This window comes from Tursiops truncatus, chromosome 13 (assembly GCF_011762595.2).
Source record: "Tursiops truncatus isolate mTurTru1 chromosome 13, mTurTru1.mat.Y, whole genome shotgun sequence".
NCBI classification, from domain to species: Eukaryota; Metazoa; Chordata; class Mammalia; order Artiodactyla; family Delphinidae; genus Tursiops; species Tursiops truncatus.
In genome coordinates, this window is record NC_047046.1 from 22978914 (window position 1) to 23003430 (window position 24517).

The following is a 24517-nucleotide window of genomic DNA, read 5'->3' on the forward strand; positions in this document are numbered from 1 at the left end:
AAGATGGCGGCGACCGAGCGAGACGTCGCCGAAGGGGGCGAGGCTGACGCACTTCCGGGGCCGCCCCTTCTCCGTGACGTAAATTCCCGCCCCTCCCTCTCGATAGACGCCGTTGCCGTGGCAGCGGTCGGGGAGCCGGGATGCGTTTTGCCGGGGATCCCAGGAGCGGCAGGCGCGCCTAGGGGCAGTTTCATGAGCCGACCAGACACAGTGGCTGAGGCTGCGACGCCGGAGACTGGTGAGACGTTTTACATCTCCCGCCGACGCCCTCGCACGCACCCCACGGCCCCGGCCCCCCTACCCTTTACTCCACCAGAAGATTCCTCTCTCTCTTCGACCCCCGCCTTCCAAGGCCCCCGCTCTCTCCCATTGGCCTCCCACTTTGGCCAAAGCCCCGCCTCCCTATTCCCCCAGCCCCCTCTTTTGCTTTCAGGCCCACCTCTTTCAGACCCCCTTCCCAAATCTCAATCCCTAATTCCCACGGGTCCCTTTTCCCACGGGCCTGCCTTTTCCAGTTCCACCCCTGGCTTTCATAGTCCCCCCCTCAAACCCCGTAGACCAACTCAAATCAAGGCTTCCTCTTTAGGCTCCACCCCTCACGCCCGCAGGTTGGTCCCTGCGGACCACTTTCCCGCTCCGCAGCACACCTCGAATCCCGCCCTTTTCGCTTCACCTCCTGAGATCCTCTCCTCCCTTTCCCCTCTCTCCCAACTCCTGAACCCTGGCCTGGACTTCAATTTCTTCACCTGTGAAATGGGGGGTGGGGGAGGGGGGATAGGAAAAGATGCCCTCCCAAGTCTCCTCCCCGTCTCTCTTCCTCACATACACACCATAGCTGGTTTATGTCATTCTTATTATTATTGTTGAATTATAATGATAGTTAGGATTTATTGAACACGTACCATGAACCAGACCATGTGCCAAACACTACATGCATTCCATCATTTATTTCATATAGCAACTTACTTACAGGTGAGGACAGAGAGGTTCACATCCTCAGTTCACATGGTGGAGTGAGAATCCAAACCCAGCCCATTCTTCTCTATTAGTGCAGTTACTTACTCCTTTGTCTTCACTGGATTCCTTCAGTGTCCCCAGGGATCCAGGCAATTAGCACTCCTGAGTCAGAGACTGACACTGCCATTTAGATGGTTTTAGAGTTTCTAAAGTGTTTCCATGGGTGCACTGGCCAGGAGGGAGGCATAATCTTTACCTGAGGGGTAGGGTCCCAGCGGTCTCGAGAGAGAAGCGGGAGAAGAGAGGGAAAGGACTCGAATGTTAAACGGGAGTGCAGGAAAGGCTCCTTCACTTCTCTGCGAGTTAAAAGTCCACCTTGGGCTGAGGGGCCTGAGGAGAGGCAGAGTTACCTGCTGCTCCCACACCAGGGTAGTGGTGGCTCAATTAGTGCCAGCACTTGTGTGATCTCAGGAACAGTGCGGGGCTGGCAGCTTCAGGGAGAGGGTTCTACTCAGGACCCAGGAATTACAGAGAAAGCCTGTGTCAAATGTTCCTTCACTTGACACACACACACACACGTGTTTCTCAAAACAGGCTTGTATCTGCAAATCCCCACTGTTCAGAAGAAACGACGTAGGGTAACCTCGGATGTTTTTCAATGTTGTGTTTCAGAATGTTTCAGTCGGTTTTTCTGTTTGTTTCTGCCTCATTCTTTGGGGACATAACACCTCATGGGTGGCAATATCTTATGAGAGGCCATCACTGAGGCAACATTTGTATGTGGGAAGTGGACCTGTGTGTGTGTGTGTGTATTGTGGGGACTCATCACCCCACCTGTGGGTGGAACTGTAGAGCTGACACACCAAGACTTGCCCCCTGCAGAGACCCTCAGACATAGATGGTGCTTCCTGGGGGACAGTGCTCTGTGTGCCCTGCTCTGTCCCTATCCCTGACACAATGCCCAACATGTAGAAGATACTCAGTCACCATCTGCTTAATGAACACAGGATCTGACCCCCTACCCCTGCACTGTCCAATATAATAGCCACCAGCCCATGTGGTGCTGTATATGAAAATGGTGGCTGGTCCAAATTGGGATGTGCTATAAGTGTCAAATAGACATTGGATTTTGAGACTTAATGCAAAAAAATAGACTTAATATTTTATATTGATTTAACATTGAAGAGATATTTTGGGTATATTAAGTTAAGTAATATGTTATTAAAATTAATTTACCTCTTTCTTTTTAGTTTTTTTAATGTGGCAAGTATAAAATTTTAAAACCCATACATGGCTTGCATTATATTTCTTTTGTCCAGTGCTGGCCTGAAGTAGTATGGCCTGAAGATGTAGGACTCAAGAGTCTCAGCTCCCTGAGTGATCTTAGGCTAGCCCCCTAACTTCCCAAAGCCTCAGTTTCCTCATCTGTTTAAAGGAGGTGGACTTGGGGACTTCCCTGGGGGTCTAGTGGTTAGGACTCTGCGCTTCCAATGCAGGGGGTGCGAGTTCAATCCCTGGTCAGGGAACTAAGATCCCACGTGCCGCGTGGTGCAGCCAAAAAATAAAAATAAATAAATAAAGAAGGTGGATTTGGAAAGTGGCCGACAGTAGGTCCTCTAGTCAGAGCCAGCGGTGCTCAGGCTCAAGGCTGGCAACCCCACCTGCCCTTTCCCTCGCCCCATCCTCCAGCCTGAAACAACCCCCTTCGTCTGGGACAGCCTCCTCCCTGCCCCCCACTCCCAGGAAGCCCTCCCTGAGTGCCCACTCCCTCACTCTCCCTACATCCAGTCCCAGGGACTGCAGAGCTGGACACGGGAAGCCAGGCACCTGGCTGAGCTTCTGACCCTGAGCCCGAAAGCCCGCAGGCAAGTCCAAGAGCTGGGGGCACTCAGACATCCAGCTCCACGGACAGGCACCTGTGCAGAGGTGAGGACAGGGCCCAGTCCTCTGGGAGGCCGGAGAGGCTGGCTTGCCCTCAGGAACCACCCTGGGGCCTCTGGGTTTCCCTGCACCTGTGGGCACAGGCAGGCCCTCGGGTCCCAGCCCAGGTGGCCAGGTCATACCGCAATGAACTAAAAAATGGTCTACGTGCTCGCAGGGAGACAGATTCCCAACTGCAAATAATGACTCAATGATTCCATGCCACTGTGGTGTGTACTGGGAGGGAAAAGCACAGGCTGCTTTGAGAATGTGTAACCGGGGACCTCACCAGCCCGGGGATCTGCGGGAGGCATCTTATTTAGACAGAGTATGGGGAGGAAGCATATTCTACGGGGGTGAGACGCCGAGGTGCGAGGGGGTGCTGGGGAGGGGAGAGGGCGACCCTCAGGAAGGCTGGGGCAGTGGTCTGGGGGAGGTGGGGGGTGTGGAGCAGTGTTGATGGACAGAGGTGGCGGGTTCTCAGAGTGGGTGGGATGTGGAGCTAGCAGCACTGGGTGCCTGGATGTGGGGATAAAGGAAAGGGATTCGAGGAAGTGCCCAGGTGCTTCCAGTGAGGGTGCCATTTTCTGCAATGAGGAAGGTTGGGAGATGGAAACAGGTTGGAGGAAGAGAGGTTTCCCTGCCCGGCCTGGACTTCCTGGGGGCCTAAATCCTGCCCAAGCAGCCCCTACTGCAGGGTGGGGCTTTGGTGCAAGGAACTTTCTGCTGCTGAGAAAACCACAAAGGACAAGGGGCCCCCACTGCAGGGTGGGGAGGGACCAGGGCTCAGCATCCACAGGGCTGCTGGCTCTGACACCTGCTGTCAGAGGCCTGCGAAGAGCCACGGGAGGGGCCAGACCTTCTGAGTCAAGGGCCAGGGATGGTTCATCCAAATCACTGTCTTCAGATGTCCACACACGGCAAAGATGGAAGGGAAGCAATCTGTGCGGGCCGCAGGGGAGAAAAGGAAATATGGAAGGTAGACAGCAGCTCCAGACAAGGATGGTCTTTGCTGTTGTTACTGCTAGTAATAGTAATCACAGTAATAATAGTTACTATGGCTGCAGAACTTTTACTGGTGCCTTGCCCTGGACCGAGCACTTTTTTATTTTTTTTTGTTTTTTGCTGTGTTGGGTCTTCATCGCTGCCTGCGGCCTTTCTCTAGTTGTGGTGAGCAGGGGCTACTCTTTGTTGTGGTGCGCGGGCTTCTCATTGTGGTGGCTTCTCTTGTTGCGGCGCATGGGCTTCAGTAGTTGTGGCACGAGGGCTCAGTAGTTGTGGCTCACGGGCTCTAGAGTGCAGGCTCAGTAGTTGTGGCACACGGGCTTTGTTGCTGCGCAGCATGTGGGATCTTCCCAGACCAGGGAACCAACCTGTGTCCCCTGCATTGGCAGGTGGATTCTTAACCACTGCACCACCAGGGAAGTCCTGGACCAAGCACGTTACTTGCAGATACCACCTTGCCTGATGGGGGATGGTGTCCCCATCTTACAAGTGAGACAGCTGGAGCTCAGAGGGGTGCGGTGACTTGCCCATGACCACACAGCCAGAAAGGGGCAGGACTGGGACCCCTGTATCAACATATAATGGACCCCCGTCACTAGAATGATTAGGATAGCTATCCATACAAATTTTCAGGTGTTCCTCTCTTACACTTCAGGACTTGTTTTCCTCCCAAAGTCAAGGTATTTTAAATTTTCTTTGTGGATTCTTTTTCTTTTCTCCGTTCAATTACTAGTCGTTCATTTGTCAGTGAGCATCTGCAATAGGCCAGGCCCCAGGCTGCCATACTGGGGATACCACAGTGACTGAGGTGCGGTGAGGACCTGTCCTAGAGAGCAGAGGCCGTTCCTGCAGAGAGCAATCAGGGCCAAGATGGGGAAAGCCCAGAGGGAGTATCTAAGCCAGCCTGGAGGGTGCTCAGGGAAGGCTTCCTGGAGGAGGTGATGTCCGGGAACCCTGAAGGATGAGAGGAGTTAGGCAGGTGATGGGAATTGGATGGGGGAAGCATGACTCAGATGGAAGAGACAGATGGGCATGGATTCAGAAACGAGTGCCTGCACAGGAGCTGCTGCTTGTAGCTGATGGTATGTGGAGTGGAGGAGAGGGGAGGGGAGGGGAGGTGACGAGAGAGGACAAGGGGAGGGGTGTGCCTGGAGGTAGCCTTTCTCCCAAGGGCCAAAGTGAGTCCTGAGGGGTTGTTGGCCAGTGTGATGTGGTCAGATAGGCTTGGCCCAGGTCTCCATAGCAGAAGTGGATCAGATTCCAGTGGGCAGGCCTGTGGCCCAGCTGGAACTGCTGCTGCAGTCCAGGCAGGAGACGAGAGTGGCCAGGGGTGGTCCAGTGCTCCCCGTCATACTATAGCTACAACTGTCTTTTTGTTGTCAGTAGCCGGTCCAGTGCTTTGCTCAGGGAGGGAAGGACAGCAAGTACAACCTCATACACAGCTGTATCCACCCAGCACTCATCAGGGGCCAGGCACACACAGGTCCTCAGAGGGACTTGTGGACCGAGGAAATCAGTAGTGTGGGCGTGGGGTAGGGTGGATGAGAGGGAGGCTGGTGAGGTCACCCACAAACAGGTCCCAAAGGGGCCAGGGAACCGACTTCTCCCTAGGGTCGAGGTTGGATTTCAGCAGGTTTTCTGGGGTTTTCAGAAGCTTCCTCCAGCAGCAGCCACGTGGCTCTGGCTAACGGGGATCCTCTCTGTCCACCCCAGGAGCCACGAGGATGGCACACCTGCTGGGCAGCCAGGCCTGCATGGACAGCCTGCGCAGGGACCTCACCGACCTTCAGGGCACCATCGTGGACGTGTTCTCGCGTGCCGGGCCCGTGCACTTCCCCTCCTGGAAGTTCCCTGACCGCATGGCCTGTGACCTGGACATGGTGGCCCTGCTAGAGCACTACGACCACGTGCCAGGTGACCCCGAGTTCACGCAGCTGTCCCACGCTGTGCTGCTGGAGTTGGTCATCGACAGGTGAGAACCTGGACCAAACCTGGTCATCTCAAGATGCTGGCACCCACCCCATAAACCAGTAGCAGCCACAGGATCCGCTTCTGGCGGGGTGATGACATTGATGACAACAATCACCTTTGACTGAATACTGTCAGGGGCCAGCTTGGTTCAGGGCCCTCATAGCGATCTCATCTGTGTCACGCTGTGCTGTGTGTCTCTCTTTTTTTTTTTTTTTTTTTTTGCAGTATGCGGGCCTCTCACTGTTGCGGCCTCTCCCGCTGCGGAGCAGAGGCTCCGGACGCACAGGCTCAGCAGCCACGGCTCATGGGCCCAGCCGCTCCACGGCATGTGGGATCTTCCCGGACCGGGGCACGAACCCGCGTCCCCTGCATTGGCAGGCGGACTCTCAACCACTGCGCCATCAGGGAAGCCCCTGTGCCGTGTGTCTTATAGTCCACCTTCAGGGAGTTGCTGGCCACCCTGTTGGTCTCTGTGACACCACAGCTCTGACGGCTACTTCTCCAGCCACCGCCAGCTGCTTCCTTAGGGTTTCTGTGTGTCGAGGACACTACAGATGCTGCTCAGACTTTCCATCCCAGGCTGTTTTTCCTGTCCCTTCCATGTGTCACAGGGCCAGACACGGGATGTGCTTTTCCAAATCCTGGCCCTGCTGGGAAGGAGGCCAGTGGATTCCCCTGTAGCCCCACCACTTCTACACTGTCTTTCACATTAGCATGGTCATCAGCCTCCACTCCCTGGGGACCACAGCCCAGGCTCCATGTGCTCCAAACCCTGCATGCTAATGAAGTCACGGGGGCCAGACAGGCGGGGACCCCAGCAGTTTGGGGATGACCTGCCTGGAGACAATTAGAAGCCAGGGTAACCACTCAGAGGCCTGGAGGAGCCGACGGTGTGAAAGCACTACCTGGACCCTGTAGGGGGCTGAACATGTGTGAGCCCAGAACACACCTTCCTTCCTTGCTGTGCCCTCTGCTAGGAGTGCCCCGCCTACTCGTCCCTGTGCTGGCCGAGCCCGTCAGGGCCCGGATCAACAATCCGCCTTCTAGAAAGCTGGAGCTGACCCGCCTTCCCACCCCTCGCCTGGCCCGTCTGTCCAGGTCACTCTCCACCCTCCAGTGCTGCTCATTCATTGTCCCCATTCACAGAGGAGAACACCTTGGCCTAGAGAGGGGTATGGCCTGGAGCGGTCAGCAACCCTCCCCCAGGCCCTCTCTGCCCAAGGGCACAGTTGGTTTGGGATGACCCTCCTGCACCTGCAACAAGTTGAGGTCACTTATCTGCCCATATGTTTTGTAAACACAGTATCTCTTCTTTTAAAACAGCCTGATTCCCATGCAAATACCTACTTCTCTTCCCAACACCCCTTTTCCTTACAATTAGCCCCTGACTCAGGGTAGGATAGGGACCTGGCTCTCTCACTCTAGTCTCCGTTGTGGCAGAAGCAGCTCATCCCACAGGAGAACCCCCACCCCCAACTAGAATCAGGAAACTGCAGGGCACACTGCCCTGCACACTCACCCTGAGGCCGTGTGCAGCCTCCTCCGCTTTGGGGGTCTCAGCTGGGTCCTCTGCAAGGTGAAGGCTCTGAGCCACACGGTGGAAGGCAGCCACTTACCCAGCACTTTCTGAGGACTCTGGACACAACCAAGGCAAGGCCCAGCCTCCCAGAGCCTCCTAGTCCAGTGGGGAGCAGCCAGGCAGAAGTGCTGCCACCCAGGAGGTCCCGAAGGGGCCCCAAGCTTAGCCTTCAGGGAGGGCTTCCTGGAAGAAGTGGCTCTTGGGTCAGGCAGAGCGTATTCTGAGACGCTCCGAGTCCCTGACGCCCGGGCCGGTTCCCAGAGCAGGAGGCTGCCGGTCGTGTGGTGTGAGGGCACACTGGTGCTGGGCTCTGCCCCAGCCAACCTTGCCATCTCTGCCCACAGGCTCCTGCTGCTGCTTCAGAGCTGCGCGAGCTACTTGGAGAACCTCAGCGTGGAGCAGACGGTGCCCCCCGCCAGGGCTTCCAGGCCCTGCATGTCCGTGGGGCTCACGGTGCGGCGCTTCTGGAACAGCCTGCTGAGGCTGGTCATGCTCATTCGGCAGGTGGCCCCCCAGGTGGGTCAGCCACCCGCTTCCCCAAATGCAGTCACCCTCACATCAGTCCACCTGCCCCAGGCTCCTCGCACACCACATGTGCACCTCATCTGTCGCTGGCTCCACTCTGGAGCCCCCACTCAAGGCCCATGCAGCCTGGCAGTTCACAATGCAGGCCTTGGGGGTCATGTGTGGGCCATCTGGTTCTGCAGTTTACACTGTGGGGCTTTGGAAAAATCCTACCTAGTCTGAACCTCAGTTTGTTCATCTGTGCAGTGGGGGTGATAACAGTCCCTACCTCCCAGGGCATTGTTGGGGAATCGTGTTTGTATCGACCCCATTTGTTATGGGTTATTCCGTAACCCTCACAACCACCTGGTGGGCAGGACCACTGTCACCATAATGGGAAGGAAACTGAAACTGACAGTGGTTTCAGCAACACAAGAGCAGACAAGTCCACTAAGCAAGGGCCCAGTACCCGGCAGCTGTGTCTGTCACTGTATTACCCTCCCAGTGCCATGCATGTAACAGCATGGAGCCTGGGCTTGGTAAGCTGAGGCAGCAGAAAGGAGAAGGCATGCTCTCTCACTCACCTTGGTATCAGATATCATCTGAAGGTCTCAGCATCAGGAGTGGCTGCTGTCAGAGAAATCCCCAGAGAGCTGGTCACCTCCAGGGCCCATCTCCCTCACCTGCTTTCCCTTTCTCTTCCTGACTACAGAAAAGGGCAAACCAAGGGGAGACCCCCACCTCCAAGCCTACAGCCAAGGGCGAGCCAGCCAGGAGCCCTGAATTTGTGACCGCCAAGCTCATCAAGCCCACCTCACCAATGCCAGGCTTGCCCCAGACCTGCCAAGAGCTGGACAGACTCCCTGTCAGCGTTTCCCTGCAGTGTCCAGCCAGAACGGCCGAAAACACCAGGAGTGTCCACTCCCAGACCATGGAGACAGCCCTGGTGCCCTGTGATGCATGCACCAGCGTCCAGGGCAGCCTGCAGGAGGTGGGCAAGATGGTCATCAGCTTGTGTCAGAGCCAGAACTTGCCCTCATCCTTAGGCCAGTTCCAGCATCTGGTGCAGGACAGCATGGGGCTCAGGCCGCTGCCGGCCACCACCATGGGCCACTGGGCGGCCGAGCAGAGCAAAGACCTGGCACGCCTCAGCAAGCACATGGGGGCCCTCACTCAGCTCATGGGGCCCCTCAGGGCCCAGCTGGAGGAGGCTAAGGGGCAGAAGGACAGACTGAGGAAGCAAGTGGGTGAGCTGGAGCAGGCCCTGCAGCAGGAGCAGGGGGCACAGCGGCGGCAGGCGGACGAGGCCGAGCAGCGCCTGGCCCAGTGGGAGCGCGACAGGCGGCAGCTGCTCACAGGTCTGTGCCTGAGGCCGGACCCTCAGTGCCAGGCTCTGCCACAGCCTGAGCATGGGCTCCCCCGGGAGCAGACCCCGCAACAGGGCTGTGGGTGCTGGGAGTTGGTGTGGAAGAAACCTGGACTGGGAGTGGGCAGCAGACGCAGGGAAGGGGAGGCAGGGGAAAAGGGGTGTGCTCATCAAGCCGGTTACACTGTGGGCAACTGGAGCTTAATCCCACTGGGGAACGCAGGAGCCTGTGTAGAAGTCCGAGTCGTCCCACGAGAGGGGTAAGGGAGCGGCGGATTCATACACTCACTCCTGTCGGTCACCAAAGGGGACTCCTGGGAAGTTCATCCCCCAGGTAGCTCCAGCCAGCTGAGGCCCCTCTTTGGCTTCAGTAGAAGCCGTCAGGCAGAGATGCAGCTATTGCACTCACAGTGGGCCAGCTCCTGCTGAAGTTGTGAGGCCTGAAGGAGTTGGGCAAGTCACCCCCATGGAGGACACTGAAGCCCAGAGAGTCAGCCAGCCGACAGGAAGCAGAGTGGACAGGGACCCAGGCCTCCTGGCACCTCCCCAGAACTCCTCCCACAAGCCCAGGCACTCCTCCACCCTGGCTAGGGCTGCCACCATGCTGTGGGGTGCACTGGGCGTTAAGGCTGCAAGCCAGGCCCAAGGGAGCCTCTGAAGGGCGTCTCTCTCGGCTGCCATAGAAACAAGTGACCTCAAGACAAAGGTGTCCACCCTGGAGGGGGAGCTGAAGCAGCAGCGAGAGTCTACGCGGGCCGTGGGTGAGGAGCCCTGCCATGGAGCCCTGTACTGTGTGCCATGTGCTCGGTGGCTGGACCAGCACTCTCTGTCTCCTGGGCTTTGGGGGCAAAGCTAAAGGGAACCACAGAGGAAGCTGGGTCTGAGAGGCCACACTGTTGGGTGATGCCACCTCCCACCCAGAGAGTACCTACTGTTTTCAGAACCCACCTCAGGCAGGGTTCAGAGCCCCATTTTGTGGCTGAGGACACTGAGGCCCAGAGATGTGCTGTGACCACTGCCCCCCTTCCCAGGTCTTGTCCTGGGTCAGAGGCAGTGCAGGAACTCCCCAGGGCTCCCCCGCTCTACCCCCTCCCCCGCCCGCTCAATCCTGCAGAGACGAAGGCCCAGGAGCTGCAAGAGGAGGCTGAGCACAGGGCGGAGGCTGAGAGGCAGGTGCAGCAGCTGGAAGAGCAGGTGCAGCTGCTGGCAGGGCGGCTGGACGGAGCCAGCCAGCAGATCCGCTGGGCCAGCACAGAGCTGGACAAGGAGAAGGTCCGTGTCGATAGCATGGTCCGCCACCAGGAGGTGAGGTCAGCGCCTGGTCTCCTGCAACGAAGGGGAGAGAAAGGGCTCCCCACTGACAGGGGGGAGACACTGGAGACCTAAGGAGAATTCCTGAGTGGCGACTGTGACTGGAAAGAAGTGGGGGCGAGGTCTCCAAGCTTGGGGGTCCTGGCCTTGCCAGGGTTGGGGTCTGCTCCCTTCTTCCCTCCACCCCTTCTACTGCACACATGTGCACAGACAGATGTAGCACAAGGGGGTGGGCTTGGATACAGCTGCCTCCTTTGTCCTGCGTGTCTGGGCCTGGCCCCATGGGCCTCATGGCTTCCCTCCTGCCCATCCCGGCTCAGTCCCTGCAGGCCAAACAGCGAGCCCTGCTACAGCAGCTGGACACCCTGGACCAGGAGCGTGAGGAGCTGAGGGGCAGTTTGGCTGAGGCCGAGGCCCAGCGGGTCCACGTGGAGAAGCAACTGCAGCACGTGCAGAGCGAGAGGGAGCAGGGGCAGTGCCAGCTCCGGGCCCAGCAGGTGTGAGCAGGCAGGGCGAGGGGGCAGGGGCGGTACTTCCCTTTCTCTGGAGGAACCTGCAGCCAGCTAAGCACCTGCGGGCCTGCCCCGTGCCTGGGGAGTGGAGGTGATGGGGTGTCCCCAGCAGGCTGGGAGCCGGTCCTCAGCTCTGAGCCTCCCCTGCCCCAGGAGCTGCTGCAGAGCCTGCAGCGAGAGAAGCAAGGCCTGGAGCAGGCAACAGCGGATCTGCAGCTGACCATCTCGGAGCGAGAACGTGAGCTCGTGGAGTTGAGGGAGCGGGAGAGGCTGCTGGTGGCCTTTCCGGACCTGCACAGGCCTGTGGAAGCCCAGATCCAAAGTAGGGGCCCGGGGTTGGTGCAGAGGGCACGCTGGGGCTGGGGGTGGGCAGCTGAGGGCTCATCAGGGCAGGACATGGGTCCACAGCAAGGGTGGCAGAGCCCCCCCCACACAGGTGCTCTGCGTGTTACCCACTCCTCTGTGTGGATGGGGACACAGAGGCCCAGTGGGGAGCTGACCGCTCAGGGTCACCCAGCCAAATCCAGACCCAGGTCTGGCTACCTGTGTAGCCTGTGCTCTTTACCACGTCACAGGCCAGTCCTTGCTCAGCTTCCATGTCCCCTGTCCTGGCATCTCCCCAAACTACACCATGGGGCCAGCTCCAGGGAAACAGCCCCAACTGTCCAGTGTCCATGGGAGTGCTAGGGACCCATCTCAGTGGAAGACTGACTGCCCGGCGGCCTGGGTTCTCGTCCCAACCCCTCCAGTCCCCTGAAGCTCTGGGGTGAATCCCCGTGCAGAGCTGTTGGGATGATCCACTGCAATCTAGCTTGTCATGATAAGTCATCACTTGTGAGTGCTGGGCCCTTGTGTCACCCTGTCAACCGCCCCGCGAGGCAGGTAGCAGCCGCTTGTGACAAACCAGGAAACTGATAACCAGAGCAGGCAGCACCTTGCCTGGGTTCAGAGTCAGGGGGAGCATCTGTCCCCCCAGCAGTGGGAAAGAACATCCTTGCTGAATTCCTGAGACTCATATCCAAGAGCTGGCTGTGGCTTTGAACGAGTCACTGTCTCCCAGGCCCTCCGGAAACAGGTGGCCTTGGAAGAGCTTCACTTTCTTACCTATGTGCTAAATTTTTGGTGAGCTCCAGGTCCCCCTCAGCTCTCAAATTCTGCAAGGCTTTGGTCACCTCCCAGCAGGCAGGGGAGTAGGGAGTGCAGGGGGAGGGGGGGAACAAGGCCTCAGGAGAAAAAAGATGAGGTGGGAGGTCCAGTATGCTGACCCCACCCACCTGCAGGGCCACCGGCAGGGGACCCTAGGCACGGGGACCCTAGGCATGTACCGGCTGGCGTGTCTGCCCTCTGAGGTCCTGTCTCGTTGGGCACAAGAGGCAGACCTGATGGGGTGGGGTGCCAGAAAGTGGGTCTCCACAGGCTCTGGCAACGTCACGGACGACATGGAGAGGCAGGTGCAGGCCAACGACATCCGTATCCGGGTCCTACAGGAGGAGAACAGGCGGCTGCGATCCATGCTGTCTAAGATCCGGGAGGTGGCCCAGCAGGGGGCCCTCAAGGTGGGCAGCATGGCTCCCCCACCTGAAAGGGGCCGGCCCTTGGGGACTTGGAAGAGGCCCCCAACCCAGCAGAGGTCTTCAGCTTCCCCCAGGGACTCTGCCATCAGCCCAGCTCATTGCACATGGGGCTCTCAGGTGGCTTTAAGCTGTGCTTTTGTGAACCATCTGCCACGATTCAGGAAGGCATGAGGATGTTACCGTGCCTTCTAGCTCCAAATCCCCCCTCTAGCCCTTTGAACCTTTATTTCAAGTGCACCAGGAGCCTTATGAGAAAGCAAACCTTCCCACCCTTACCACAGCTAAGGACAGGTCCTGGAAGGCTTTCCAAACTCTGCCCCTCAGAGGAAGGGGCCATGGCGACAGGTTCAGGCCCTCCCGCCTCCTCTATGACACCCTCTCTGTTCGCTGCAGAGGGGATCCTGGGCCTTTCTGAGCTTGGTTTTCTTTGCAGCTGATCCCACAGGACCAGCTCTGGGCCCCTCCCAGCAAGGGAATCCACAGAGCAGCGCCCCCAGCCCAGGCCCAGAGAGCATCTCCAGGGTGAGTGAGGCTTTGTCAGAGGTGGGGCATGTGGGGGTGGGGTGGTCCCCCTCGCTCACAGGGGATCTTGCCGTCTGATCCTCCCTCAGGCCCCTGGGCAGGCAGCACTCACCTGGCAGCAGGACGGCCAGTGCGGGCAGGACCCCACCGGGCCAGCCCCAGGCCTCCCCGCCTCAGCAGCCCTGCAGTCGACCCAGCAAGTCCTCCCTAGAGGATGTGACCCACTCGACCACCTGTGCCCAGAACCCCATCCGGGCCTTGGCCAGGCTGAGAAGGAGACTGTCACCAAGCCGGGGCCAGGCCAGCCCTGCATACCAGCCCCAGGAGCGGCCCACGTAGCCTGCAGTGGGGTGGGGCTGGAGGGCGGGAAGCTGGCAACCCACCCCATGTAATAAAGCCCAGGCCATCTGCTCACAGCGACCTTGGCCTCACCACACTGGCTCAGCAGAGCAAGAGTCCTTCCTTCCCTGTCCTGAGTCCCCAGCCATGTGGGTCATTGGCCAGCAGAGGTCTGGCACACTGTGCACCCTCAGTAAATGGGAGCTTCCTGCCTCCCTCCTGACAGGGACAGTGGAGGAAGAGGACACACTGAGGGCAGAAAGAAGCTTCTAGCACCTGGGCGATGTGAAAGGCAGTCTTTTGATCCTCACTGCAAAGACTAAGGGGTAACATGGACTCAGTGACCCCCACCAATAAAGAGCAGGGTCAGGGTAGGGGGTGCGCAGGGGAAGGAGAGCAGCCGCCACGGTGGGCCCAGTGAGGACACCTGAGGCAAGGAAGGAGTCAGAGGCCAGGGTTCTGGCTCAGGCTCACAAAGGCAGGCAGGGACCACCCAGCTGTGAACCTGGGCATGGGGACATTAAGGATCCAAGAAAATCAGCCCCCCTTCAGGAAACTGCGGAACGCCTCACCTTCAGGAAACACAAGTCAGAAAGGGTTTCTCTAAATCCAGGAGGCTGGACCCCCAGGCCACTGAAGGCAGGGCAAGGCTTCACCCAGCCAGAGAGCGGGACACCCCAAGCCAGCCCTGGCTTTCCCAGGCCGTCCCTTGGGGTCAGGGCACTGATGCCGCCAGGCACACCAGGCCTGCAGTAGTCCAGTTTTCCTCACGAAGCCTCCAGCCTGTCCTGAGCTACCCCGCCTGTGAAGGACAGGCACTAAGACCTTGCTGAGGAGTTCTGGGTGTGGGGGTGGGATGGGGGATGCTCTCGGCTTTCTATGACAGTTTTCCCTGGTCAGGAGGCCAACAAGTAGAGCACCTCAGTTTACAGAGAAAAGTCAAGAAGAGCTGTGTACGTAGCTGAACTGGCATGGCCACAGGCTGCCCAACTCTTGCTTCTGTGGAGCCCGGGGGCTCGCTGAGGGAGCCTGGGCTGTCTGGACTGGGCCCCTCCCAGGTGAGAGCCAGCCCTCAGGTGTGCTCCCTGAGGCAGGGGGCCCAGGCCCAAGTGCAGGGGGAGGACCTGTCACAGCCTGGCTCCTCTCCGCATCCATTCAGTAGCTCACAGGTCTGTAGGTCAGACGTCCGGGCCCTGTGTGGGTGGTTTCTCTGCTCAGGGCCTTACAAGGCTGAAATCAAAGCATCTGCCAGGGGCTTCCCTGGTGGCGCAGTGGTTAAGAATCCGCCTGCCAATGCAGAGGACACGGGTTCGAGCCCTGGTCCGGGAAGATCCCACATGCCGTGGAGCAACTAAGCCCGTGTGCCACAACTACTGAGCCTGTGCTCTGGAGCCCAAGAGCCATAACTACTGATCCTGCATGCCACAACTACTGAAGCCTGCACACCTAGAGCCCGTGCTCCACAACGAGAAGCCACCGCAGTGAGGAGCCCGCGCACCACAACCAAGAGTAGCCCCCGCTCGCCGCAATTACAGAAAGCCCGCGCACAGCAACGAAGACCCAACGCAGCCAAAAATAAAAAATAAATAAAAAAAGCATCTGCCTTTCTTTTGCAAGGGTCTGGGGCAGAATCCAGGCTCATTCTGATTGTGGGCAGAATTCTGGTTCTTGCAGCTGTCGAACTGATGTCCATTTCCTTGCTGGTCGCTGTCGGGGCTACTCTGGGCTCTGAGAGGCCATCCAGCTTCTTGCCACATGGCCCCTCCATCTTCAAGTCGGCAACAGAGAATTTCTCAGGCATTGAATCCCCTCCATGGTTCAAATTTCTGAATTCCTCTCCTTCCACCAGCTGGAGAAAACTCTACTTTTAATGGGCTCACGTGGTTAGGTCAGGCCCACTTGGATGCTTTCCCATATTAAGGTCAACTGTGCCATAAAGCAACCTAATCATGGGAGTAAAATCCATCAGCGTCATAGTGCCAGGATCACATAAGGCGTGTCCAAGGGCTGGGGGAATGTTGGGGGCCATTTTAGAATCTGCCTCCCATGGGCAGTAGACTCCAGGGCAACTTGTTTATCTTAAAACATCCACACAAATTTTACATCTTATGTTAAAATATATCCATGTTTAATATTAAATCTCCCGTACCCCAAATCTAAAAAAACGGATGCCCCTGTAAGATGTACCACATTTATCCTGTGGCTTCAAGTATCCTGGTCAGCAACCTGTAACCCCACGGAGAAGCACAGGACTAGATGGTTTCTAAGGCCTCTGGTCCCAGCCAGGCCCCAGAAGGGAGCCCAGCTGGACAGGCCATGGGACCTGCAGCTGCCGGTACCCAAGGACCGAGGGTTAGCAGGCAATGGAAGGGCCGCTAGGTTTAACATCATAGCCTTCAAGATGTGTCATGGAACATGGTCAGGTTAGAGTGCCCCCAAGGCCAGATAGCTCCTCTCCCAACCCACCCCCAATAAATAAGCACAAAACCTGGCCACTGCAGCCTCAGGCCCCAGGGATGCCCTGACAGGCAGGTCAGAGAGCTCCCAGAGCCCTGGGAACAGCAGCACTGCCCACACCTTCTTCCCCAGGTCCCTGGCCAGAGTCCTGGGAGCTGTCTGAGTGGAAGGCAGGCACACCCCGGGATGGCAGAGAAAGGCCCCAAAGCAGCCTCTCTTCCTGCTGGGTCTGGGCCCTGCATCCTCAGCCTGGGGGCTGTGGTCCCTCCATCCCAGTGTGGATGTGGTGGGCACCTTGTCCCTCAGCAGGGGAGGCCCCTATCCCTCCTTCCACCCATAGGGTTTTCTGTCCTGTTCCCCCTGCCGTCTTGTTTCAGGCACCCAGGGCCCAGGGCCAGGATGCAGATGGAGGGATGCAGAGATCCCACATGCAGAGATCCAGCTGGGGCAGCTAATCATCTGAGTAGCGGTTCCCTGAAGGAGAGGAGAAAAAATATCAGGGAGGGAGGTGTCAGGTGGGAACCAGGTGGAGATGGTCAAGGGCCCCCACCCTTGGTGCTCACCCAGGACGTTGAATTTGCACAGCGGGCAGGTCTGCTGGATCATCAGCCAGGGGTCCACACAGTCTCGGTGAAACTCATGCTTACAGGGCAGCACCCGGAGCCACTGCAGGGTCGGGGAGATGGCTCAGGCCACAGGCATAGGCCTCCAGTGGGGGTAGCAGGCCCCACGCCCACACCTGAGCTGGGGAACTGAAACCCCTGTGACCTGCCCCACCCCCATGCTGCTTTCCATAGCTCTGGTGGGGCTGGGTGAAGGTCTGGTTGGGGTACTTCTCAGGTCTCTTGGGAGCAGGGTAGGGGGCATCACGTGTCAGCCAAAGGCTGGCCTCTGCCCAGGGCACTAACTTGCTTGTTGCAGAAATAGTCCAGACACACGGCGCAGGTCTCAGCACCAGGCTCCGGGGGGTCCAGTGCCGCCCGGCCCAGCCGGCAACGCCGGGTCTTGAGGGACGCCAGCCTCTGCACCACCTGGCGCTTGAGCAGGTCCACCTGTGGGGTAAGGGCACACAGTTCCCGAGGGCTGGGGACACCAGGGCTCCCGAGGGCCCCCGAGGGCTGGCTCCCACCTGGCCTCGGGGCTCCCGCTGGCTCTGCCGGGATGCCTGCCGCTGAGCTTGGACCACGAGGCCTGTGCACAGGAGCATGGCCACCAGCAGGATGGTGTTCCACAGCTGTTGCAGGGGCTTCTGGGGAGAAGAGCAGGGTGTCAGGGGCACTGGAGCCACCCCACCCTCTTTACCCAGTAAATCCACCCCAAGGACCAGGCAGATGAGGTCCATGGGCACCATGACCCCGGAGGCGCCAGGCTTCCTCTTCTGAAGCTGATGTCCCCCGCCCCTGCCCCGTGCTCTCTCAGGGGCTGCCCCAGATTCACCCTACATCAGTGCTCAGCCCAGGCCAATCCTGGGCAACAAACCTGGTGTTTGTGCACTCACAGAAGCATCTACTTACTGGCAGCCTCACAGACTCCCCAGCCCAGGACCCCCATCCCTACCCAGCACTCTTCCTGGTCTGCTTTCCTGGCTGCCATCACCCACCCACCCACGCCCATCCAGGCTGAGCGTTCACAGCCTGAGAGGGCGCTAGTCCCTAGGCCCTGTCTCCTCACTCCCTAGAGGCCCCGCACGCCCCTCCTCTCCTCCCCACTCTGCTGCTCTTCAGGTGCCCTGCTCAGGCCTCACCCGCCCAGGTCCCACCCACAGTCACAGGGATCTCACCTGCAAACCCGATTACACAGCACCCCTACTTGACCCTTCCCTCTGATGCTCCCCTCCCACCTCCTCCACATTCCCCATCCTCAGGAGGAAACCCAAACTCTTCTACCAGGGGGCCCTCAAGGCCCTTGATCTCCACCCCTCCCCCCTCCCCCATCCCATGCTCCTTGCCCCTCCCACGTCTGTGCCTTTCCACACTGTTCCAGGTCTTGGGAACTAATGCTCTTCTTCCACGCTCCCTCCCTTGGCTTATGGCTTTGGACACCTCTTGCTCTGGAAGCTCTCCCTGACCAACCCTGCCAGGCAAATGTTCCCCCCTCACCTCCCCTGCCACCCTCCTCATACCCACTCTGCCCTCAGCGGTCCTCCAGCTCCCGCTGGTGGGAGGGAACCACGTCTGAGGTACCTCACTTCGCCTTTGAGAGGCCCCCAGGGGGACACACTGACCTAGACTGAACTGCCACCAAATCCAGTGCGGCAGACAGGCTGTGACCACTCAAGAGCTGGCTCAGGAGGTGACACAGCGGAGGAAACAAGACCCAGCCGCTAACCCACCAGCACACGGGCCTGCGGACGTGTCACAACTAATAAATGCATTCGTTTAAAAGTTTTGTGCCTTGGGCTTCCCTGGAGGCGCAGTGGTTGAGAGTCCGCCTGCCGATGCAGGGGACATGGATTCGTGCCCCGGTCCGGGAAGATCCCATGTGCCGCAGAGCGGCTGGGCCCGTGAGCCACGGCCGCTGGGCCTGCGCGTCCGGAGCCTGTGCTCCGCAACGGGAGAGGCCACAACAGTGAGAGGCCCGCGTACAGCAAAAAAAAAAAAAAAAAAAAAACTTTTCTGCCACCATGTTCTTCCCCAGCCAATGCTGAAGTTCAACTGCCAACACGTGGTGGGAGAGGGGCTGAGAAATGATTTGATGGGCAAGGTTGGGTGTTGTTAGGGTCATAAGATGTTGCTTTGGTTCAGGGTGGAAGCACTCTGGGGGCCACTGCCAAGAGGGGTCTGTGAGCCCCAGCTTCACACTCTGTCCCACCCTCGCCCCCTGGCTTGTGTCCGCGTCCCCTTTTGTCCATGGAGAGATGGTGACACCTGCTCAGGAAGCTCTCCCGAAGCCCCTAGGCTGAGCTCAGGCGCCTTCACCATGCCTGGAGGGCCATGCCCCTCACCAGCTCAGTAATCACCCCAACAGGTGACAGTGTCTCTGGCCTAGTTCCTCCCCTGATAGGGCCGCATGAGCCCAGGGCTGGAGCTGCCCTGTCCTCATACCCCCTGCCATGCTGAGCCAGGCTGACACGTGGCAGGTCTCGCACGACCTTTACACTGTAAGCTCTCTGGGGCAGAACCTGGAGCTCTGTGCTTTGGAGCGGCCAGTGAGTTCTGGGTGGGCCGAGGGTGTGGCTGGCCTGGAGCGCTCCTCTCTCCAGGCACTCACCTGCTCCTGGGCCCGACTGCCTCCCAGGCACACCAAGTCCTGCCATCCTCCGTAGCTGTCCTTGGAGAGGCCACAGGTGGTCCACAGGGTCAGCTTCCACTCGATGTTGGCCGACAGGGACTCTCCGCTGGTGATCTCAGCTGTGGCCTGGGTCCTCCTGAGAGGGGAGGCCAAAGGGGCCAGACAGAAGGGCTCTTGCGAGGAGAGGCCCGGACCCACTCACCCCAGCCTTGTGGGAAAAGGATACCCCTGAGTATCACCTCACAGCCCTTCTGCTTTGGCCCCCACGCCTTTCCCAGCCAGTGGTTTTTCTAGTTCTCATAACAGCCGGCCAAGGAGGCTCTCAAGCACAGGGAAGAGTCAATCAGGAATCTGGCTTCCTCCTTGCTGGAGCCAATCACCTCCACCTATAGAGCCCATAGAATCATCTCCTTCTAGTCCTCTCACCCGTTTTTCAGACTAGGAGGCTACAGTCTCAGACTAACAGGGAAGGCCGTGGTCCCAGGACCCCTGAGCCCACGACAAAGCCAAGGACCCTAGCACCCAAGCCCAGTCCTTTGAGCCCAAACCCCAACTCACTGCAGCAGTGCCTCCAACAGCTTGGTGACATTGGAAGAATAATGGAGGACAATCACTGGCCTGAGCAGAAGTTGGGATATGTCCAGCTGTAGGGGGACAGGGAGGTCAGCCAGGCCAGGTCACCCATTCCCCAGCCTATGTGCCCCAAAAGCCTGATCCGGTTTACCTCTCGGACCACGTTGTGGTTCAAGATGAGGAGAAGCAAGGCAGAGGCTCCCAGGAAGAGCGCCCTCCGCATCTGCAGGACAGAGGCAGAGGCTAGCACACACCCTGCCCACACACCTGTCTCACCACCTGTGGTCACAGTTGTTCTCAGCTCCTGGCTCTGCGGTTAGCATTTCCTCTGGACAGATCAGCTATAAGCTCCCTGAGATCAAGGGCAAAAACCCTTATTCCTCTCACCTTCCCCCCAGATGCTCTGTGGGACCCAAATAATACTGTGCTTTCCCTGGTCCAAGCAGGGCAGGCTTGCCCACCGACCCCCAGCAGGGACTCCCCACTGTATACTCTCAGAGTCTGGTTGAGCTTCCTGACTCTCTCTAGCCTCCTTCCACCTCTCTGCTGCCAACCACACTGACTCCAGTCTACCCCTGGGGTCCCTTGCCCCAGCCAGGCCCAGGGCTTCTCTGGAAGCTCCTTAGGGGCCCACCTGGTAGTCTGGCTCTAGCAGTTGCCTTGAAAACCCTTCCTCCAGCCCCTTTTCCACATACACCCCCTGCACCTGCTGAACCAGAGCCTTAGGATAGGCCTGTGGGCCGCTGTCCTGACTCTCCTGGTGAACCTGGGCCTCCTGCTCCTTGCCCACGTATGCCACTGCAATCCAGCCTTCTACGGGCACCTCCTGCTCAGCATCCACGATGTCCATCTGTGGGGCAAGGGGCCATGGTAGAAGGAGGAGGGGGAGGAAGGGGGATCGGTCACACAAGCGATGCAAGGCCAGGGTTTGGGAATGAGTCTGGAGGGGAGGGCATCTGATCTCAGGTTCTGGAAGCCGGAATGCTGGGGACCTGGGCAGCCTGGGGAAGGGGCGCTGGGCTGACAGGGCTTGGTCCAGGATGAAGGCTGGATCTGGGTGCAGGGTCTACGGCGGGGCGGGGGCCATATGGCTCAGCGGCGCTCACCAGCAGCAGACGGCCACCTAGAGGGAGCGCCGGGTCGGCCTCGGGGCCAATCCTGACGCCCTCCAGCAACAGAGCGTCCTCCCGCGGCAGCCTCACGTCCACCCGCACGGCGCGGGCCGCCCCCCGCCCCGCCCTAGCAGTGGGCTCGCTGCCGTCCGCCGCGGCCCCGGGCCCCGCCAGGCCCAGCCAGAATGGCAGCAGGGGCAACAGCAGCAGCAGTGGCGACGGCGGCGGCGGAGGAGGCGGCGGCGGTGACCTCGGCGTGGGGCGAGCAGCGGGGCCCATGGCCGGACACAGGAGCGCCGGGGGTCCTGGGTGCGTGGGGAAGCGGAGAGAGCCAGGCCGCAGCCGGACGGGGCGGGACGCCGGGAGGGGCGGGGGCGGGGGCGTGGCCGGACGGGGAGGAGCGCCGGGAGGCGGGGTGGGCTCGCGGCGGCTCCCGCGCCCAGACCCGGCCGCGCGCGCCCCCTGGTGGCCGTGGAGAACACAGGCGCCGGCGGTCAGCGGGGCTGCAGCCGGGCGGAGCCCAGGTCAACTGGCAGAGGTGGGAAGTCAGAGGAGGCGCTCCCAGCTTTTGGTTGTCAGACGGCGGAGACCAGAGGAAGGGAGACCGACGGAGATAGTTGGAAGATAGTTGGCGACCTGGGGAGCCGGAGGCACGATCGGGGCCCCAGAAGGGCAGCAACGAGGAACTTCTGGGGGTCTGGACGCTAGCCCTTGCTCTGGAGCCGCCTGATGGTCACACGGTTGGCCTGGTTCTCCATTTCTCCACCAGACTGAACTCCAGAGACTGGCCTGACAGGTGTTCCGGGGGTGGGGAGGGGCGAGATTGAGGCAAGGGTCCTGGAGGGGCAGAGAGAGGGGCCAGGGACCCCCAGCTAACACAGTTCCACAGTGGGGCCCAGAGGCTGAGTCTTCAGGCCTTGAAACGGGCACGATAGAAGACCAGCACTGCCTCACCCCCAACAAGTCATGTCTGATGCCCACCGGAATGTGAAAGTTCCATGGACGGTCCTAAAATTCATCCTTCTCTCCCAGGGGTTGCTGCTGCTGGGAGCTGGCTCAGTCTGAAAACTTAAAAAAAAATTGTATCGTGATAAAAGGGCAAAGGCCTGAGGAGCCATGACACTCTTTCCCCCAATATTTTATTATGAAAAATTTCAAGCATGCATAAAAATGGAAAGAATTTTACAGGGAACACTTGGATAACCACCAACGTTGAACTATCAAGATGCTCCTGAAGAATAAGATGGAGAGAATAAGACAGTCTGATACCAGCCTGAAGTCAGACAAATAGGGCATCAAACGCAGAAGCCAGAAACTGACCCGCACACAAAAGCATGGCTGTGTACGAAGAAGCGTTGCATTTGAGGAGAGGGGAGGAGGCAGTAGGATGGACTGTTTGATAAATTGTGCTAAGGGAATGGGTTACCATAAGGAAAATAAATGGTATTAGACTCCTACTGCACATCATACACAATCAATTCCATGTGGATTAAAGACCTAAATATGAAAAGTAATACCCTAAACATTTTTAGAAAAAAAACATAGGAGAATATCTTGGTTACTTCAAGGTCAAGAGAGATTTTTTTTTCTTACAACTTTATGGAGATATAATTGACATACAGCACTGTATAAGTTTAAAGGGCTACAGCATCATGATTTGACTTACGTACATTATGAAATTATCATAAGTTTAGTGAACATCCATCGTCTCAGATAGATACAAAATTAAAGAAATGGAGGACTTCCCTGGTGGCATAGTGGTTAAGAATCTGCCGAGACCGCTAGGGAGGGTGTCCCTCCCCAATTACATCCCACACTGGTGAACTGAACTTTGTGTTTCTCATTTGCCTGATATTTTTAGAGTTTTGTTACAAGTGAATGCATTCATTAAAAGTACAGACAGTCCTCCGGTTTCTTTTGCTATTGAGATGAGTTTCACACAACATAAAATGAATCATTTTAAAGTCAGAAAATCAGTGGTATTGAGTACATTCACAACGCTGGGCAACCAGCACCTCTATCCAGTTCCCAAACATTTTCGTCACCCCAGAAGGAAACCCCGTACCTGTGAAGCAGTCATTTGTTATTTCCCCTTCTCCTCAGCCGCCGATCTGCTTTCCATCTCTATGGATTTACCTATTCTGGACACATCATACAATAATACATGGCCTTTTGTGTATGGCTACTTTCACTTAGCATAATGTTTTCAAGATTCATCCATGTTGTCATGGATGTCGGCACCTCATTCCTATTTATGACGAAATAATATTCCAGCTTATGGACATATCAAAATTTGTTTACCCATTTATCCACTGATGGACATTTTGGTTGCAAAACTGTGGGTAATGAGTCAAATCCATTTCACCTGCCTTCACTAATCAAGGTCATTTTAAGATGCATGTTCTCCAAGCAGCAGTGGCCTAAACAATAAGATTTGCCCGAGTTGTTTTCCAGAAACTTAGAGTCAGCTGTGCCTAGTTCGAGGTGAGCTGGTTAAGACTGGATAGGACCACCGACCCTCCAACTGGGCATGCTCGAGTGCCTGCTTGGTGACCTTTTGATGTCAGAGGGCCAAAATTCCACCCTCAGATTGTGCTGTGAACGTGCAGAGACCTGTAGTTCAGTTACGCCTGTGCAGAATGAAGATTACCACCCCTTTTTCCAATCGCCTTTCCCTACACTCCCCACACTCCCCATGCCTCAGACCGCCCTGCTTGCTTTATCTTCATCCCGTAAATACCCTGGAGCCCCTTGCCTTCAGGGAGGCAGACTCCTATCTCCTCACTTGGCTGTCTTATGAATAAACCCTTTCTTTGCTGCAAACCTCAGTGTCCCAGCGTTTCGGCTTGTGCAACGGGCAAAACGAACCTGGTTCAGTAACAGTTGTTTTCATATTTTGGCTATTGTGAATAATGCTGCTATGAATGCTGGTGTACAAACACTTGTTTGAGTCCCTGCCTTCAATTCTTTTGGATATACCCAGAAGTGGATCAGATGGTAATTCTTTTTGTTTTGGCTGCGCTGTGCAGCACGCGGGAATCTTAGTTCCCCAACCTGGGATGGAACCCATGCCCGGCGTCTTGACCACTGGACTGCCAGGGAAGTCTCTCCCAGATATTTTTATTCTTTTGAATACTATTGTAAATAGAATTGTTGTCTTAATTTCCTTTTAGGATTATTCATTGCTGGTGTATGGAAACACAACTGATTTTTGTATGTTGACCTAAAGTCGATTTTTTTGAACTTAAATAGCATGTATTATTTGGAGACTTGCTTTTTGAGCTAAGCATTCTGTTAGAATTATCCATGGTGATACACATACCTAGTCCATTCATTTTTCTCTATTGCATTGTATGCTACACATGAAGATATCATGATTTATCTCTTTAGTGATTGTGAGTCGGGCTGTTTTCAGTCTTTTACTATTCAAATAGGGATGTTCTGCACATGCCCAGGGAATGGTTCTCAGCCAGCAGTGTCACCTGGTGTGCAAGCTTTTTAGCATTTCCAACAACAAAGGCCCCACCTCCAGAGATAACAATTCAGTTGATTTGGAGTAGAGGTTGGGCATCAGTAGTTTTTAG

At 57.4% G+C, this 24517-nt stretch overlaps 2 protein-coding genes across 4 annotated transcripts; one reads left to right on the top strand and one right to left on the bottom strand.

Moving 5' to 3' along the window:
• The first annotated feature begins 3 nt into the window (after positions 1-3).
• Positions 4-15512, top strand: CCDC157 (coiled-coil domain containing 157). 2 transcript variants are annotated; one of them, XM_033837174.2, is made up of 11 exons: positions 4-238; positions 5596-5854; positions 7777-7948; positions 8649-9294; positions 9986-10063; positions 10417-10607; positions 10934-11110; positions 11279-11447; positions 12542-12681; positions 13133-13221; positions 13311-15512. In XM_033837174.2, the coding sequence occupies exons 1-11, from the start codon at positions 4-6 to the stop codon at positions 13558-13560; spliced, it is 2406 nt and encodes an 801-aa protein (XP_033693065.1). In that variant the 3' UTR covers positions 13561-15512. The 2 variants fall into 2 exon arrangements, with proteins under 2 accessions (XP_033693065.1, XP_073646392.1); XM_073790291.1 differs by lacking the exon at positions 4-238 and adding an exon at positions 433-2883.
• Positions 15513-15664: 152 nt separating this feature from the next.
• On the bottom strand, positions 15665-21293 carry RNF215 (ring finger protein 215). Of its 2 annotated transcripts, none has more exons than XM_033837177.2 (9): positions 20928-21293; positions 20528-20671; positions 19973-20044; positions 19807-19892; positions 19228-19384; positions 17147-17266; positions 16926-17054; positions 16581-16683; positions 15665-16491 (listed from the first exon to the last, which is right to left on the bottom strand). In XM_033837177.2, the coding sequence occupies exons 1-9, from the start codon at positions 21210-21212 to the stop codon at positions 16469-16471; spliced, it is 1119 nt and encodes a 372-aa protein (XP_033693068.1). In that variant the 5' UTR covers positions 21213-21293; the 3' UTR covers positions 15665-16468. The 2 variants fall into 2 exon arrangements, with proteins under 2 accessions (XP_033693068.1, XP_033693067.1); XM_033837176.2 differs by having other exon boundaries at positions 16926-17069.
• Positions 21294-24517: the final 3224 nt, after the last annotated feature.